Below are 15,832 nucleotides of genomic sequence, written 5' to 3' on the forward strand. Positions count from 1 at the left end.
ATGAGCTCTTACACAACATACCAGTCTGAAAATCAGTCTTAAATAAAGACAAGCACATCAACAAATACTACAGTAGCAGGCTAAACTACACATAAAGACAAGGTATATTGAGTGAAAGCCCAATTAACAAATGTCACTATAGATGTATATTGTGTAAGTTGTAAGTTTACACCTGTGTGCTGCTTACAGTTAATGAAATGAAAGCTAACACTACCTCATGTTGAGATGAAAATTAATATATTTTTTTTATGCCAGCAATACCTTCTCTCATTCCCATCTGTTTATGTGATAAAGAGACAGAGCTTAAGCGAGCTTGTGTTGTGTTTATGCTGGCAAGAATAGGCAGCAGGAGAGGAAAAGGGTTGTGCAGGAATTGGCTGTAGATGGTAGCTAATCGTCATTATGTGGTAGGTTTACTTTAGATCGATTGAACAGGAGAAATAGTTTGGACACTGAGACACTGCTTGCTATTTACTTATTCATGTGTACTGGTGCTCTCACAGTTTGAGTCAGGAAATGTCTTGATTAGCACAGTCAGTTCCTCGGAGGAGAATGTTTAGTCCAAGAAAGTAATGGAGTCTAGCTGTTTCTCACCTCTCTCACAACCCCGAAGCCTTTCAGCGTGGACAACACACAACGCACTCTGACAGTTCATATTTTTTTAGTGCAGAATACCTACAGTATTATATTCGTTGAAGTGACTAAAAAAATGCTTTGACATGATGCTTGACTGGGGGTCCATGGAGACTTTCTGAGGCAGGGTCATAGTCCCTTGTCCTCAAATTTTTTGGAAATTTCAGTGCAGTGCAATCATATATGACATCACACATCATATATCACATCACCTAATTTTGCACCCAAAATTAATTTTCAAAGTTTTAATTTAGGCTAAAACCCTGAATAGAAATTTGTGTAATTTAAATATGAGTTTGTGTATTGAACTCAGTATGCTGTTCAGAGTGTCATGTTCTGAGGTAATAAATTAAACCAGTTGTAGTAAAGTTCTTCGGCAACGAGCCAAACAAATTTTACATATTGCTTCTCTAGCATAATTTTTGGCCACAGTGAAGTGTGTTCATAAAGCTGACATGTTTACCTGTTGTAGCTTATTCACATTGTATGCACAAAATACACTCTATAGCACTAATTAAAGGGTTAGTTATCCCAAAAAAGGAAAATTCTGTCATTTAATACTCACCCTCATGTTGTTCCAAACCCTTAAGACCTTCATTCATCTATGTCTATGTTTTATGTCAGAATTAAACCACTGCAGTCACGTGGAAAAAATTTTTACGATGTCTTTAGTACCTTTCTGGCCCTTGAAAGTGGTGGTTAAATTGCTGTCTATGGAGGAGTCATAAAGTGGGTACGGAAAGTATTCAGACCCCCTTAAATTTTTCACTCTTTGTTATATTGCAGCCATTTGCTAAAAAAAAAAAAAAAAAATGTAATTAATGTACACACAGCACCCCATATTGACAGAAAAACACAGAATTGTTGACATTTTTGCAGATTTATTAAAAAAGAAAAACTGAAATATCACATGGTCCTAAGTATTCAGACCCTTTGCTCAGTATTTAGTAGAAGCACCCTTTTGATCTAATACAGCCATGAGTCTTTTTGGGAAAGATGCAACAAGTTTTTCACACCTGGATTTGGGGATCATCTGCCATTCCTCCTTGCAGATCCTCTCCAGTTCCATCAGGTTGGATGGTAAATGTTGGTGGACAGCCATTTTTAGGTCTCTCCAGAGATGCTCAATTGGGTTTAAATCAGGGCCCTGACTGGGCCATTCAAGAGCAGTCACGGAGTTGTTGTGAAGCCACTCCTTCATTATTTTAGCTGTGTGCTTAGGGTCATTGTCTTGTTGGAAGGTAAACCTTCGGCCCAGTCTGAGGTCCTAAGCACTCTGGAGAAGATTTTCGTCCAGGATATCCCTGTACTTGGCCGCATTCATCTTTCCCTCGATGCAACCAGTCGTCCTGTCCCTGCAGCTGAAAAACACTCCCACAGCATGATGCTGCCACCACCATGCTTCACTGTTGGGACTGTACTGGACAGGTGATGAGCAGTGCCTGTTTTTCTCCACACATACCGCTTAGAATTAAGGCCGAAAAGTTCTATCTTGGTCTCATCAGACCAGAGAATCTTATTTCTCACCATCTTGGCAAACTCCATGCAGGCTTTCATGTGTCTTGCACTGAGGAGACGCTTCCGTCGGGCCACTCTGCCATAAAGCCCCCGACTGGTGGAGGGCTGCAGTGATGGTTGACTTTCTACAACTTTCTCCCATCTCCTGACTGCATCTCTGGAGCTCAGCCACAGTGATCTTTGCGTTTTTCTTTACCTCTATCACCAAGGCTCTTCTCCCCAATAGCTAAGTTTGGCCGGATGACCAGCTCTAGGAAGGGTTCTGGTCGTCCCAAATCCCAAAGGATTATGGAGGCCACTGTGCTCTTAGGAACCTTAAGTGCAGCAGACATTTTTTTGTAACCTTGGCCAGATCTGTGCCTTGCCACAATTCTGTCTCTGCGCTCTTCAGGCAGTTCCTTTGACCTCATGTTTCTCATTTGCTCTGACATGCACTGTGAGCTGTAAGGTCTTATATAGACAGGTGTGTGGCTTTCCTAATCAAGTCCAATCAGTATAATCAAACACAGCTGGATGTGAAGGTGTAGAACCATCTCAAGGGTGATCAGAAGAAATGGACAGCACCTGAGTTAAATATATGAGTGTCACAGAAAAGGGTCTGAATACTTAGGACCATGTGATATTTCAGTTTTTCTTTTTTAATAAATCTGCAAAAATTTCAACAATTCTGTGTTTTTCTGTCAGTATGGGGTGACAGAAAAAACTTAAATGATTTTAGCAAATGGCTGCAATATAACAAAGAGTGGAAAATTTAAGGGGGTCTGAATACTTTCCGTACCCACTTTATACCTCTTGGATTTCATCAAAAATATTTTAATTCGTGTTCCGAAGATAAACAAAAGTCTTACGGGTGTGGAACGACATGAGGGTGAGTAATTAATGACAGAATTTTCATTTTTGGGTGAACTAACCCTTTAAACATCACTGTTTTGGTCACTGTTTTCGGTTTCATATATCATGTAATGGTTTTATATCATATCATATACCATATGAAGTCATATCTAAAATCTAATGAAGAAGCTAAAGGGGAATAGAATAATGATAACAGCAAAAGACTATCATATTCATCCTTGTCTCTTTTTGAATCTGGCTATGTTCGATATAGAATATAGTATATTGCCTACTAGTATTGTTTAAAACTAGTATGTGTAATTTGTTTTATATAAATATAATGATAAAATAATGAGTCAACTGCTGAAAATGGTATGAGTATAGTTGTATTCACTATTATTTCTATTTCTCTCAGTTGCAGTGAGGGTCCTATCACAGTGCAGTACAGTGCAAAAAGGTGTTATCCTAGTTTCAGAGGCACAGAAGGGGTTTAGTGGTATAGGAAAATAGGGAAGGGGCTGGCAACACAAACATCAGCTGTGGTTACTGAAACCATGGACTAGAAGGGAGTATGTAGTTACTGTTCTCTCATATTTTTTCTCTCTTTTTCTTAATACTATGTTAACATATGCATTTTATTTCAGGTCCGTACACTTGGATTGTTTGGAACATGTTCACTATACATGTTCCAAGACTCAGGCATTGCCTTATATACTGTATATTCAATATTGGAACAATTTCAGCAGTTGCCTACCATGTTTAATAGCAGATACATAATTACAGGATAGAAACTTTGAAATTATCATGTTAAAACTAGCCTATGTTCCACAAATTAGTATATAGCTTTTTTGCAATTGGATGAACGTTATATTTTTGTGCCATGTAAACCGCTAAACAAGCATGTTTAATTTTATTTTAAATCAGAATTATACACTTTTTCTTAGGTTTGCTTATGTCACCAAAAGTGACAGTATGTCTTCACTTTTCTGAAAAAAAAAAAAGTGATCTTGAGCTGTTGAGTCTCTTTGGATGTGTTCACACTTGGCATGTTTGGTTCAATTAAAACAAACTTTGGTGTGTTTGCTCTGTTAGCGCGGTTCATTTGAGTGTAAACTTGGTGCACACAAGTACACAGAGACCCCTGAAAGGTGAGTCTAAAAATATATGTTGTAAAAGCATAAAAGCCACACTTTGATGATGGTAAAAGCAGACCTAGCTCCATACAGCTTTCATTGCACAACTCATATGGAGCTTGTGGGTGTTTTGGGGCACAGAATATTTTTTGATGGGTGATGAATATTTTAACTATTCCAGGAATCTGTTGTTCTGGTATATACTTGTCTCTTTGAGCTCTTTGAAGTATGAATAATGTGTGTTTATGACAGTTTCATATTGATTTGTGTGTTTTACACTTTTCTTTTTTTTTCTTTTTTTTCTTTTTTTTTTCTTTTGCCTGTAATGGCAAGGCTGAATTTTCTGCAGCCATTACTCCTGACTTCAGTTTCACATTCTTCAGAAATCATTATAATATGCTGATTTGGTGCCCAAGAATTTTTATTATCAACCCTTACTATTATCAATGTTGAAAATGGTTGTTCTGCTTAATATTTTTGAATAAACTGTGATAAATGCATCCTTGCTGAAAAAAAAAAAAAAAAAATATTAAGTTTAAGACATTAATTCTTGGTAGACATTTGCAGTGTGCTCAATGAGAAGTTGTACTATTTTGGTACAAAACTCCATAGTAAGATCTCTCAGTGTAACGTTCATTACACTTGATTTCTTTTTCTGAGGTCTCTCTGGCTGCCAGTGGGATTTTTCCTTGGGTGGCCATTGACTGTTGCACATCCACAAAATTGGCTGGACAGATCCCTGGGGATGAACATAGAGACAAACGTGGACACATACGCACAGCCTGTTTATTTTTTTTAGAGTTTTGCAGTTTGTATTCCTTGCTGAGTTTTGACTTTTGTCTGGCATGTGACCTCAGAATTCCACAAGCAGCAGGAGGGTTGAAGCGTTCTTCATTTCTAGACACAAACACGTCTGAAATACAGCTCACAAACCTTCTTTTTACACTTGAGCAGGAAAATTCATCTGTACAAGAATGTCTTGTTAACAAAGCAGTATTTATTAGATAAAACAACATGCCCGGTAATAGTTTTATGGGTTTTATGTGGAGTGTCTTGCTATAGTTTACTATAGTTTTGATACCTTTACAGTGAAGAAGTAACACTGCAGATGTGTTACGCTTCATGGTAATTACACACTGAGGTATTTGTGATGTTTAACGTGTTGTTTTAAATCATTAACTCACAGACCGTGATTTAAAGTCTGTGTAAAGCAATATTAAATATGTTTTCTGAGTATGTCAGACTACAGAAAAATGTGTTATTAACCACTCAGCCAAATTTGAATGAATCGATTACTGCTGATTACATACTGCTGATTATAGCTGGTTTGGCCCCATTCACCAGTAACAACGGATTATCGGTGAATCCCAGTTGTCGCCGATGAAAGTTTGTAAAACTCTGATGTAAAATTTTCACTGCAGAGGCGGGTATTGGTGGTGATCCTCAGCTCTTTATCAAGGTGGCTCTTCACAAAATTAATTCACCTCTTCTTGATATCATCATTTTTAGGGAATTTAAAAAAGGAGACCGAGCTGTTTTGTAAATTACTGCAACCAGGTAATATGCATTTATGTGACGAAGGCATAGCTTGCTAGCAAACTGTAGGCTGTAGTAACTAATGTTTTTGTTTTGTTTTTGTGCATCTGCTTTTCTCTCCTGTCATATATGAAAGTAATGAAACAGCATATCAGTGGACTCACTGGCACTTCATAGACCTCAGCAGCACCATTGTACCATCAGCAAAGTCTTTTCTAACTCTCCAAATGTGAAAAACATTTGGCTATTAATGGCAAACCCTTTCCTCTTAGAATTTTCCAACGGACTTGGGCCGCTAGTCCAGCGTTTTGTGGGAGATTGAATATGTAAAGGTTGTGTATTAGCGAGGCTGTTTCATTCACTGCTATTAGCTTTTTGTAGCCCTGCCACAGAGGAAAAAAAAGTTTGAACTTAATGAATCAAAGCCTGATTGTTTTAACAGCTCACTGTGTCATTGCCCTAGAAGACTATTAAATCACTCCAACAATGGCCTTCTTTCTCATGCTCATCTCTCTATTTCTCTTTCATACTTCCTTCTTTCCGATTTTTTTTTTTATTTAGGTAAGTGTGTCCCAAGCTGAACTCAAGTGTAAAGTGTAGTGCCAAAGGCGGCTATAACACCAGTAATATTCACAATATTAATAGCAGTGAAAATATGCACACAGTCTGAGCTCCTTCCTTCTTATTTCCAGAGACATTTGAAAATGTTTAGATGAACTTTTAACTGGAGACTTGGTTGTTTTTTTATGTGTAAACTTATTTCCTTATTTCATGCTCATTTCAAACCCATGTCAAACTTAGAGGGTTTGTTCATGCAAATATTGTTAAATCACAGAAATGTCATATTTACATAAGAAAGAGTGATAAACTGTCACTTCCAGTTAATTTTGTTTATTTCACTGTATTGACTAAATTACCTAAGTGAGGCTGAGCAGTCAACATACATCTGCAGTGCTACAACTTCTACATTCCCTAATTCCACTGTAAATAGCCTGTGGGTGTCTTATAATTGTATTTTAACTGTAATGGGTAAAATCCATTTGTTTGGGGAGCTGGATTCAGATTTTGTTGGAATGCTTCACTGGAGAAGCTTGCCAAACAGAGAAATATTTTCCCGAGAGGCCCATGATGTTGACCCTTGGCCTATGGCAGAACACTCATGGAGGTCTGGATCTGCAGTAAACGAGTGTCAGATATCGCTCCCTGAATCACACTATCCCTGAGTCGGTATTGCTCCTGTTCAGAGCATTAACCTTTACCACCTGTCAGAATCAGCTTTAGATGTGGTGATTATGGTGTGCGTGAGATGTGGTGCCTCTAAATATTTTCATTGTGGCAGGATGTATAAGTGCCTTTGTGTTTTGAATCTTTCATGTATGATGCAGAAGCGTTTTCAAATAAGATGATCCCCTTCTGAGGGACCCACTTCCTTAAATATTTAATTCAGTTCAATTCACATTTATTTGTTTTCACAATATTGTTTCAAAGCAGTTTTACAGAAAATACATGCTTCTACAAAACAATTTACAGTAATCTGTTATCTGAGGTGATTGTGTCAGCGTAATGTCCATTTGGCAGAAAAGTACAATTCTAAGATAATACAAATCATGCAATTAGCTAGTGTCATGTATTAATTTAGGCAGAAACAAGAGCATGTTAAAACCACTACAAGTTTTGATCATAATGATCACAATATATAGAAAATTTGGCAGTTTCGTATTGTCACAATTATGTTATGTTTGAGTTTGTTTTTTGTCTTTGCTTTTTTCTTGCCTGTCTGAGTTCGTTATTAGTTACCATGGTTACTCATTTAACCCTCTGGAGTTTGAGGCTGATTTGGGGCTTGGAGAAGTTTTAACATGCCCTGACATTTGTGCTTTTTTCAGTTGTTGATAAACATATAAATGACAAAAATGTCATTACACTGTATTCAGCACAAACTAGGCTACAATAATATGTGAGGAACATGTATGTACATGTTTGTATTTTTGAAGGAATAATGTTTAAGCGTGGTTATTGAAAAAACAAAAAACTTAAGTCACTGAAATAAGGCCAAAAGAAAGTATATTAAATCTGTGTTCACAAGACTTTTGGGTATTGGAGGTTGTAGACTAGAGCTTTTGCTTCAGAATTATGTAGAAATTATGCTGCCTACTCCTTCATATAAAACAATATATTGATTTAGTTTTTGTAAGACACTTTTTGTCAAGAAACACAGTATGCGTGGAGGCATGAATCATCATAAATAATGCGCCATTTACACCTGAAATGACTTGCATATTAATGAGGCCTTTCAGTCAGGTAGGCTGTGGAAAAAAAACCCTCTGTAATAATCTCTCAGTTCATCATAAACAGCAATACTGTGAAATATTATAACAATTTAAAATAATGGTATTCTATTATATTCTTTAAAATATAATGTATTTCTGTGATGCAAAGTGTCTGAACAATTATGTTACATCTATGGCATTTCATATAGGCCTTTAGCTTAAAAGCATGCACATTTGGAGAAATATTGATGGATTCTTATATATTTATGTAAATTTTCTATACGGAGAAGTAATATTTATTGTCATCACTATGAGTGCTGGATACTGTGTTTTCAATTCATACTTGCAGCCGGAGAGCGCTCTGTACACCTTTAGGCCACAAATTCATATAAAGAAGAAAAGGAACTAGGAACTAACGGCATGTCTTCTAGAGATCGCTAACCATGGCTTTAACATCCAAATAAACACTTTTCAAGACAATAAATACAGGATTGAGACGATGTATACATGTATTGCCTCTGAATTTGCGTCTGAATAGCGCTGGCTCCGTGGGCGTGGCCGCATTAGCTGGTAATGAGCTGAATCACAGACTTCTGACATGGCTCTCTTTTCATACAGATTACATAAACACAGAATGTTTGTTTTCGATTTGACTTGCACGATTTAAAACCTGACATTACAGTGTTTCTTTAGACATAAGTGTTATTTTTTTTGTCATTAGTATTCATAAGTTACAGTTCATTTTCTGAGAACTATCAGATTGGACTTCGTTCAGAGGGAGAGGAGAGATCATGCATCATGTTAGTTTTCTTTATTTTACAAAAAGCACAACATTGTGTTTTTACTCTGAGTGTACACAAATAAAAGAAGACATTCTATAGTTTCAATAGATATATTACTTATGTCTCTATGACAAGAAATGATGGAGTATTTTAAGTCTGTTTTGCTGCAATGTGAAAAAAATCCTGCAAAACGCGCCGGCGCGTTTTCGGAACTCAGGGAGTTAATTATTCATTCTGTTCAACTCTTGCCTAATTAGGTTCCTTTGTTTGTTCCCTAGCTCCCTAGCTTCCTAGGTCATGAATCAGAATATTGTGTAAATGTGGCCGACTCCCTGATCAGTGCCCTGACTACTGAACTAGGGAGCTGAGATGCACACTTTGTTTCATTTGTGAGTTGTCCGGCATTGTCAGTGTTTAGCAGCTGTTACACTGCCTTTCTCTTGAGTTACTTTGTGTGGATTATTCATTAAAGACTTTTGAATCTAATCTTCTTTGTCGTGTGTTGTCAACAACCGGTTTGTGACAGACCTAGAAAAGATTTTGGTTGCAGCATTTTTTGTGAGTGTGGTTTTGTTTATTTTTTCCCCCATGGATCTGCCCTCTGTTATACTGCTTATGTCTAGAACAGAAGGAACGGTAGCAGATCATACCCAGGACTTTTTAGATCTGGCGTGCATTACATACTACTCAGATCATTCACTCAGTGTTTTCTACCATGCCAGCCTGAGCAAGCAGGCTAGGGCATGCCTACCAGCGAACGTTCCCTGTGATGATTTAGACGTTTATGTGGAGTGGGTGCTGGTCAACAATGGATCCCCTGGCTCCGCCTTCAGCAGCTGATCCCGTAACTCCACCTTGGCCCTTTGCCCTTGACTCCTCTGCCTTCACTTCTACCTCCCTTGGCTTCACCAGGGACCATTGGCCTTATGTCTCCATCAGGCTCCCTTGGACCACCAGCTCCCATTGGATCAGAAGTTGCCATTCCTATGCCACAGACCTATGAGCTGTCTGCTGTGCTCAGGCTCTTTTTTTACGATTTGCAAATCCTAAAAGATTCCTATAATCCTAAGCGAAAATCTGTAGTCTTTGATCACTAGTTTGACATGTTCACAGACAGCCGGTTAATGACCGTTGCGATCAAATTTTACCATCTTTACCTTTGACTTCTCTTACAACAAACATCAAATTGTCTTTGTTTTTCAAGGCAAGCCATGATCAAAATTAATGATAGAGATGTCTTTGTTAGCCTCCATTTCAATCCCGTGTATAATGCCGCTCACAGTCATCGAATGTGTATGGGTTGATGATATAAAACTCCGGACAAGATTTCATGCTCGCGTCCGTTTTTAACGCGTCTTGACTGTCGTACAGTCTGACATAAATGACAGCTGAGATCCCACTGTGTGACATGTGGATCATGTTCGTAGAGTCTGACAAGCAACCATCGCAAAGGACTATTATAAATCGCACAGTTTGAACCAGCCTTTAGTCACTCTAATTCCGCCTCAGCTTTCCGGTACCCCGGTTCCATCTCAGGGGGACGTTGCTTCATCTCCGTTGTGGCCTCCATAACCTTTGGGGTCGTTTCATTTGTTCTCTATCTGTGCTCCACCACCATCAGCTCTGTTGCCATCAGTCGTCCCCATGGCCTCATCAAGAAGATCCCTGCCATGGCTCCTCCCTCCTTTGACGCTGCCATGGGTCTCTATCCCAGCTGGACTCTGGGGTTCCACCTAGCTCCTCCTGCTCAGGGCTTCTCGCTGGCTCCTCCCACTATCTGCATATCCCTGGTTTCCCGTCTCCCAGGTTCCTGTCCTCCACCTACTGCACATCCTCCACCTGAGCATCCTAACACTATTTGGACTGTTGGCACAAGGTCGTGCCTTTCCCAGGAGGGGGTGTACAGTCACAGTTATGTTCTGTTTAAGTTTGATTTCTGTCTTTGCTTTTTTCCTGCCTGCCTGCCTGAGTTCATTATTAGTTACTATGGTTACTCATTTGATTAGTCATCCTGTTCAGCTGTTGCCTAATTAGTTCCCTTTGTTTGTTCCCTGTATATAATTTCCATTGTTTAATTTGTGAGTTGTCTGGTCTTGTCAGTTTATAGAGGTTGTTACATTGCCTTTCTTCTCCTGAGTTACGTTGTGTGGATTAGCCTATGCATTAAAGATATTTGAATCTAATCCTCTTTGTCATGTGTTCTGAACAACCAGTTTGTGACATGTATGTTGATTCAGAGTTGGCATCATCTGAAGTCCTCGAACTTGAAGTCTTCATAAGAGTCTGGATTCAAACTGGATAACATCTCTAGTGGGCATCCTGATGTAGAAACATAAAAGCAAATGGAAAATAATTAGCGTAGCTGCTGTTCATAACATTTGAGAATGCTTTACCTCCTTTAGTGGACTTACTTAGTGGACTGACATACTTACTATCACAGTTTTGTGACCTTAAAGAGCATGATGGATTGTAGGGTGATAGAAGATCAGTTAAATACACAGGAGCTAAACCATTTAGGGCCTTATAGGTCAGTAGCAATACTTTATAATCAATATGGAACTTAGCAGGTAACCAGTGTAGAGATGGTAAAATTGGGGTTATATGATCATATTTTCTTGACCTGTTAAGAACTTTAGCAGCTGCATTACTGATGAAGTAACAGTATATCCTTGTAGATGCAAATTGTATTCTAGGAGATTCTGTGTACATGTTTTTGGTCTAATAAGTAATCCCTTATCTGAATTTAACAGAAGAAAAATTACTGGTCATTAAATATTTTTGTATCTTTAACACACCCTGTCAACTTGGATAATTTAGAGATTTCACTTGGTTGTGAAGAAGTATATAACTGAGTGGAAACTATTTATATGTTTTCTAATTATATTACCAGGGGGAAGCATGTATATTGAGAATAGCAGAGGGCCTAAAACAGATCCTTGCAGCACTCCATAGTTTACTTATATTAACTTAGATAATTCCCTTTTTAAATAAACAAAATGGTAGCAGTCAGATACATATGATTTAAACCACATTAATGCCTGTCCCTGAATACCAATGTAATTTTTTAATCAATGTAAGAGTATATCATGATATATAGTGTCGAACACAGCACTAAGATCAAGTAAAACCAGTATTGAGATGCAGCCTTGGTCAGAAGCTAGAAGTACATCGTTTGTAACACAGTTTCTGTGCAATGATGGGGTCTGAATCCTGACTAAAATTTTTCATAGAATATTCAGTTCATGTAATGTCTGTTTATTTGCTAATCTCGCCACTGTACACTGAGCAGTTGAGATAGATCATGCTGGTTATTTGCAAATCTATCTTTAGCGGTATGCAGTAGGCACATTAAAAGGTAGTGATCAATGACATCACTTTGCAGTAGAATATCTACATCAGTAAGATTGGTACCATGCGATATACTGTAATTAAATATGATTAAAATTATTTGTGGGTCTGGTGATGTTTTGATGACCCCAAAAGTAAAAAATTGCAGTTTTTTGTCATTTTTTGATGCTTGTGAATTGGTTTTCACAGATCACCTAACATCCACTTAACATAACCTTGATCTCAAGATTAAAGGTGCCCTAGATTAAAAAATTTAATTTTTCCTCGACATAGTTAAATAACAAGAGTTCAGTACATGGAAAAGACATACAGTGAGTCTCAAACTCCATTGTTTCCTCCTCCTTATATAAATCTCATTTGTTTAAAAGACCTCCGAAGAACAGGCGAATCTCAACATAACACCAACTGTTACGTAACAGTCGGGATGTACACCCCCAATATTTGCATATGCCAGTCCATGTTCCCATTTTTTTTTTTTATGTTGTTTAAGGCAAACGCAAGCTCTTGGGGTGTGGAGCACGAGAATTAAAGGGCCACACACCCTGAATCGGCTCATTTCTAATGATGCCCCAAAAAGGGACACCTTAGACTTATATTACATCTTTTAAAAAAAGTTCTAGGGCACCTTTAAATTACAAGGTTTCAAATAAGTATACTCTTACTCCAGATTAATAATGTAACTTGCTGTTAAGATCACCAAGTACTACTTTGAGCTGTGAACAGACCTCTGAGTTGCAATGCTGGGCTGCTCATGAGAAAATATAGCATTTTACATGAGAGCTACTCCTAAAAAGGCAGACAAATAACCCATGGATCGTAAAATAGCTCTTTTGCCGTAAATGGACTTTAGTTTCTCATGATTAGTTTTACTTTCACTCTCTGACCCCAATGCAAAGATACTGCCTTATGTCTGACAGGAAATTTAATGGTACAGTACCACCTCACCACCATTAACTAATTATGGAGTTCTGAATGACATTTAAGAGCCCATCTTGACCCAGCACAGGCACATAAATGTGATGTCAAGCAGTTTTTCTCTCTCCCTTGAGATCACTATCAGCATGAAAGAATTCTGCGTCTCTTGCATAAACAGTTGAAAGTACACATCTTGCTGTGTTTATGGATGCCTAGTATTCCAGTGATCTGTGACTAGTTAAATGAGTCCTCCACGGCTACTTAGTGAAAGTGACGGCTTTTGCTTTTAAAAGCTGCATGCTTCCGAGAGCCGTGAAAAGTACAAACTGCTCCCTACAGTACTGCTGCTACTGCACCTGAATGATGATTGTCCCTGATTGCTCTCTGCAGGAGCAGTATTACGTGTAAAGCATGTCAGCGTTAATGGAGCGATGTGTTTAGTCAGTCTGGGTCATAGGATACATATTTCAACACGCACACAAACAGACCTCAGCAGAGTCCCACATACCTAACCGCCCTGAACGCTTCTATCGATACATTACCTCAGACATTAACATTCAACTTAAACCTTTTTAAACATTCCTTTGCTGTTAGATTCCACTCACCTGCCATCTCGCATTGATTCACTTCCTGTAACCTCCTTTAAACGTCCCTGTTTTCATAGGGAGTTTAAATCAACAGGCTTCTGGCTATATTATTTACATGTGTTCTGTCTGATATTTTTGTTAGATGAATGCTGTACTGTGTCAAAGATAATATTTATATGTTTGGATTGTGGATGTTTCTAGGTTACTGGTAGGAGCCCCACTGGAAACAAATGGGCAGCATCAGACAGGAGATGTGTACAAATGTCCCTTAAGCAGAAGATCTGGTGGACCCAGCTGCACCAAACTCAATCTTGGTATGGTGACTGCAGAGTTCATCCTTTACACTGTTTGTTGTTGTTGTCCTAGGACATTTCTGTGAAAAATGCAGCAAAAAAAATGCTACATTTTAAATACATTTTACATCTCTTTGTTATCATTGGTGGAGTTGCACAACCCATCGTTAATGAAAATTCTTGTCAGTAATTTTGTTGATGAGATTAACAATGGATGCCTGTGGATTATGATTACTAGATATATAATTAGTATAAATACTTTTGTAAATACACTCCAAAAGGAACTTTAATTATTTACTAGCACCAAATAATTACTTCACAAAGCTTTCACAATAAGGGTAATAGTTGTGGTTTGGGTAAAGTGTTACCAGGCAAGCCTTGTGAAAAGCAATGGGGGGTGGGGGGACCACATTGATTCATTCAAATACACTTCTGATCTTTTAGTTTACACGTACACATCTGGGGTCTTCACTACAGAACACAACATCTACGATATGTCAAGCATACTGTATGTGTTCTATATAATCTTAAGTGTGTCGATACAACCACAACCATAGATGCACACACATAACAGATGCAAACACTGCAGATAAAGTCAGGAATGTCTAGACAGGATTAACAAATATGTTTACTGTTAGAGGAAGTCCCTGTTTAAAGTACATATGTCACATATGGACTGTGGTCAGATTTTACAGCACAGCATTTTATTTTGCTTCCACATTTGCAACATTTGTTAATTTTTTTTCTCTTAAGGAAGGATATCTTTGACAAATGTCTCTGAACGAAAGGATAAGATGAGACTTGGAATGACCCTTTCGTCCAACCCTAAAGACAACAGCTTTGTGGTGAGTTCAATGTTTTGGATGTCTGGTTAGATAATAATGCATATTCATTGTTACATTAAAGTCATCTGGCATTTAAACGGTTTACAACACTAATATTAAATGTTTAAACATCATTAATTCCCTGTGGAACACTACAGAATCATAATTTTATGTCAAATATGCTCATGATCTTCTTGTAAATCATAAATTCTTTTAATAATGCTGCGCTTAATAGTCTTTGTGATAATTCACAGGCTTGTGGTCCCCTTTGGTCATACGAATGTGGCAGCTCATACTACAGCACTGGAATTTGCTCCAGAGTCAACGCCAGCTTCAAGTTTTCCCGCACTATCGCTCCTGCCTTCCAAAGTAAGCACAATGCACCTGCACCCTTGATTTAACTAGGACAGTTTTTGCAGTGACATTTCGGTAATATGTTTCCACTTACTGTCTTAACTGTAGACTTTGTTTTTATGCTGAATTTGGCCATGACAGTTTCTGGATCTGCCATAGGCAATATATTGTGGAATTAATCTTCTTTTAAAAAAGAAAATGATCATGACTGCTCATAAAGAAAAAGCTAAGAATATTAATCCCTTTTTATTTTGATGAAAGAATCACAGACGTCATTTAAAAAAAAACAAAAAACCAATCACTAAAATTTGCTTCTGAACAGAATTACTACCGTTTTATGGATTTTATCTGCCAAAGGCATCAAAAACATGTAATTTCCCCTAATCAGGGTGTGAGACATACATGGACATAGTTATAGTCCTGGATGGCTCAAATTCAATCTACCCTTGGAATGAAGTTCAAGACTTCCTTATCAACATCCTGCGGAAATTCTACGTTGGACCGGGACAGATTCAGGTGTTCTTGACTTTCTGGACAATCTCAATGTGAAGTATCATATGTATTTTCATTTTTATCACGTGGGATGGATCATGTGCTTGTCAGGTTGGAGTACTACAATATGGAGAGAAGGTGGTAACAGAGTTTCAGCTGAATGACTTTCGCTCTGTGGAAGATGTGGTCAAAGCAGCTCGTAAAATAGGCCAGCGAGGAGGAGAAGAGACCAACACTGCACTGGGAATCAGTGTTGCACGGTACTGTCCCCAAACTTTTAAACAATTGTACATTTTGCTTATGCTCTGTAAGTGTC

The 15,832-nt window shown here is 38.0% G+C and overlaps 1 protein-coding gene across 1 annotated transcript in view; it reads left to right on the plus strand.

Moving 5' to 3' along the window:
* itga11a (integrin, alpha 11a) overlaps window positions 1-15,832 on the plus strand; it is a 48,102-nt gene that overhangs the window by 9,859 nt on the left and 22,411 nt on the right. Inside the window, exons 3-7 of the mRNA XM_067400755.1 lie at window positions 13,755-13,867; window positions 14,600-14,691; window positions 14,925-15,039; window positions 15,413-15,540; window positions 15,628-15,776. Coding sequence (XP_067256856.1) covers window positions 13,755-13,867; window positions 14,600-14,691; window positions 14,925-15,039; window positions 15,413-15,540; window positions 15,628-15,776 — 597 coding nt within the window. The remainder of the gene's footprint in view (window positions 1-13,754; window positions 13,868-14,599; window positions 14,692-14,924; window positions 15,040-15,412; window positions 15,541-15,627; window positions 15,777-15,832) is intronic.

The sequence above is a fragment of the Chanodichthys erythropterus genome, chromosome 11 (assembly GCF_024489055.1).
Source record: "Chanodichthys erythropterus isolate Z2021 chromosome 11, ASM2448905v1, whole genome shotgun sequence".
Classification (NCBI taxonomy): Eukaryota; Metazoa; Chordata; class Actinopteri; order Cypriniformes; family Xenocyprididae; genus Chanodichthys; species Chanodichthys erythropterus.